The sequence below is a fragment of the Parus major genome, chromosome 5 (genome assembly GCF_001522545.3).
Source record: "Parus major isolate Abel chromosome 5, Parus_major1.1, whole genome shotgun sequence".
Lineage (NCBI taxonomy): Eukaryota > Metazoa > Chordata > Aves > Passeriformes > Paridae > Parus > Parus major.
In genome coordinates, this window is record NC_031774.1 from 54,441,271 (window position 1) to 54,445,060 (window position 3,790).

At 52.2% G+C, this 3,790-nt stretch overlaps 1 protein-coding gene across 1 annotated transcript; it reads right to left on the reverse strand.

Annotated features, from left to right (window-relative positions):
* Positions 1-404: 404 nt before the first annotated feature.
* On the reverse strand, positions 405-2,150 carry LOC107205439 (inositol 1,4,5-trisphosphate receptor-interacting protein-like 1). Its single transcript, XM_015629762.2, has one exon. The coding sequence runs from the start codon at positions 2,148-2,150 to the stop codon at positions 723-725; it is 1,428 nt and encodes a 475-aa protein (XP_015485248.1). The 3' UTR covers positions 405-722.
* Positions 2,151-3,790: the final 1,640 nt, after the last annotated feature.

The following is a 3,790-nucleotide window of genomic DNA, read 5'->3' on the forward strand; positions in this document are numbered from 1 at the left end:
AAATTGTTAAATTGTTGTTTGATGCCAAACTGCCTACTGGGATTAACCCAAAACAACAGGGAATCCTGCAACCAGACAGCCCACTCTGTCCTCAAGGGCTATACCGAGCCCACCTGGCAGCTCTTCTGCCTGACTCTCCCTGACCCTGCAGCAGCTGAGCAGCTACTGCTCTATACCAGTGCTCTATACCAGTGCTCCTTGACAAAGTGATGTAGGGAGATTCACACACTGTGTTTGCTCCAATATATCATTTATTGCCATATTTGTACCCAGTAAAGCTCACAGGAGGAATGGACTCTCTCAAAAGTGGCATCTGCAGAAGCAGCTGGAGGGCAGCAACGTTGAAATGCCACTTGGCAGTGAGCACAGCTGTGGAGGGTGACCAGTTCTTCTTATTTCCCCAGTGTAGGAGCAGTGACAGTGGGGGAGCCATAGGCAGGGAATCAGAGAAACCAGGGCCCACCACTTCAGGTCTTCTACCAAATAATCTCCAACTTTGAGGTACCTGAGCAGTCGCATTCCATGCCAAGCTGATGGACAGATGCTCAGAGATACAGTGTTTGTTCAAACACACTATTTGTTGTAAACTTTGCATCAACCAAAGGTCCCAGGAAGTCAAAATATGGTTAGAATTACATGGAAGTATTTTCCTAGAGATCTAATGATTCTACTCTTCTACAGTTCTACAATTCCATGATTCTGTGATTCTACAGTTGTCTCATTCAAAACCCAAAGAAGAGGTCACGTTCAAACTTATAAAACTTATTCAATGCCTCAGTCTGGGCAGCTGGATTTTGTGCCAGGTCCTGGAAGAGGTTTAGTGGCTGTGCCTCTTGGAAAGCTGGGGGCAAGGAGATCTCCTCAGGCATATCCTCATTGCCAAAGAAGAAATGCTTGAGGCGTGCCTCCTCTAGGCAACAGCGCAGGTAGTTCAAGGTGTCATCCACCCGCATCAGGAAATATTTGTGCTGCCATTCTGACAGAGGGATCAAGGTCAGGAGGTGCATGACTGAGGTTTTCAAGGCATAGATAGAAAGGCCTGAATCCTCCAGAACGCGAGCACAGAGCCGCAGGCATTTGAGGTGGCAGCTGTGGGGTGGGGCCTGCATGGCAACCTGCCTGAAGAACTTTGCCTCTGCCACTGCATAGCTCTCCAGCCATGTCGTGCTCGGAGGGAATTGGGCCTCTGTAGGCTGGCTACTCAGGAAGATATCCGATTCACCTTGCTGCACACTAAATATTATCTCCACAATAAAGCTTCTCCCAGAGGCTTTCATCAGCTTCACCTTGCAGGAGCGGCAGGAGGGAAGCACCTTCATGCTGTAGTGACAGGACTGAGGCAACATTGACCAGGCCGAGATCACAAATGTCTGGAACCAGAGGGCAATTTTCTCCCCATCTAGGAAAGGGCCAGTACAGAGAGTATGTAGAAGGCTGGCCATCTGATTTCTCTTCAGCTTCTCCTCAGAGTGGTGGAGGAAGCACAGCATGTTCCTGTCAGGCTGTTTTCTGGTGCAGGTGCACACCAGCTCCACGCGGATGCGCATGTTTCTCTGTGACATCTCCCCCATGGTGTCTGGTTCCAGGAGGAAGGCATGCCCATGGGGCGGCTTCAGGGGCACAAACATGCAGTAGACAACATCCTCCTCCTTATGGTGACTCCATCCTTCAAAAGCACTGCCCACCCCAATGGCTGGTTGCAGCACTGGGAAGAAGCTGTCTGAAAAGAGACTGTGGGAGACTTGGAGAAGGTCACTCAGCAGCTCTTGTGCCACCCGTCTCCCGGAGGCCAGCTTTGGCACTGACAACTGGTAGTGTCTTGAAATGATCCAGATCATACTCTTCTCAGTAGGAAGTTCTTCCTCACTTTCTTCTCTGTCTGACTCCCTCCTGTTGTCCACCACAGAGATCCTTTCCCTGAGCCTCCAGCGGTGTGCCAAGAGCAGCACCAGGGTTCCAGCAATGGCCCAGAACAGCCATTGCTGCAAGGCAGCCCAGAACATGGCTCCCCAGGACCTGAGACACTGCTCCACAGTCCTGCAGACAAGCTCCTTCAGCGTCCCAGTCCTCTGGTTGAGATCCTTATCCAGGTACACTTTGATATAATAGCAGATCCATTGCACAAACCAGAAGAGGAGTAGTATGACCATTATAGCCTGTAAGAGAAGGGAAAGGAGTGCAGTGGGGTTGAGAAGGGAGGGAAGGAAGAACAGAGAAATTAAGGGAGCTGGCAGTAAGGGAAGAAGGGGTGGGAAACAGTGGGCAGGAAGGAGAAGGGGCTAAGCAGCTGGCAGGCAGCAAAGCCTGCACCCAGTCCCAGTGGTAGCACAGTGCCCTTTGCAAGGTGTGCCTGGAAGGGGCTGAGCCCTGGATGCAGGCTGGGAAGCACTCTTTTGGGTGGCTGTGTTTGTGGTCTCACCCTCATCCAGTGCAGCACCTGGTCATGTATGTCCACATGGTGCTTGTCTGGGCTGGCCTGGGGCAGTACTTGCTTGCTGCTCCCTTGTGATGTCACTTGTACCAGAGACATCACAGCCAGGCCAGCCTGGCCTGGTACTGCGGCAACACTGCCTACACACCCCTTGTTGTGGGATCCCTGGGATGTCACTGGCACCAGAGACATCACAGCCAGGCCAGCCCTGCCCTTCATGGCCACCCCAGCTCAGACCCTCACAATGGCCCCAAGAAACTAAAGTCCCAACACCCACCAAATGTAGGCCCACCACTCTTGAATGGTCCCCAGAGACTCCCTTCACAAAGCAGGACAAAGCTCCCCTGAAACACTGGTGAACATAAAATTGGATGATGTGAATTCCTGGATGTTTTTCTCCCTTGGTGCTGATCTCTGTGCTTGTGGAGGTGCTCTGGGGGCCTTTGTGACACCCCTTGGTGTAGGGTACAGAGAAGGCCTTGGGGTTTCTTGTGGATGAAAAGCTGCCCATGAGCCAATAGTGTGCACACAGAAAGTCAGTGAAATCCTGGGCTGCTTCAAAAGAAACATGAGCAGTAGGCTGAGGGAGATGTTTCAGCCCTGAGAAGGTCCCACCTGGAGCCCTGCGTCCAGAGCAGGGGGTCTGCATCTGGAGGGTGTCAGGACTTTGGTTTCCTGGGGCCATTGTAAGGGTGTGAACTGGGGTGGGCATGAAGGGCAGGGCTGGCCTGGCCATGATGTTTCTGGTGCCAATGACATCACAAGGGACATCACAATGACAGGTATAAATGAGAGCAGCAGACAGTGCTGTCCAAGTCCAACTTGAGACAGAGTGAGTGTGCACACAGACCAGAGACTGCCCTGGATGAGAGATGGAACACAAAGGCAGAGCTGTCAAACCCTTCTCTCTGTCCTCATGAAGGTTATATCTGTCCTAACATTCCTGGTCATGCTGGTGAAAACCATCCTCCAGAACGCAAAGGTGGTCAATGATGAGCTGGATGAGGACACACGCCAGCGCATGCAGCACCGTTCTGAGTTCCTCAACCAGCAGATGACTTGGATGCTGCAGGAGCTGGAACACAAGGCTGTGGAGCAGACTGGTGGATCATGGGGACCTGTGCTCTGGGTTGCCTTGCTACAATGGCATTTCTGGGCCACTGCTGGAATCCTGATGCTGCTTGTGGTGCTCTGCTGGCAGCTCAGAAAAAGAAGTTATGAGGTGCTGTCCAGCTGCCAACTGAGCACCTTGAAGCCCGTCACTCCCAGACCCCACACTCCCATCCCCAACCCCACACTCTCCACTCCCATCCCCACACTCCTAAACCACTTCAGTTTCTCACCGAAGTTGAATCTGAG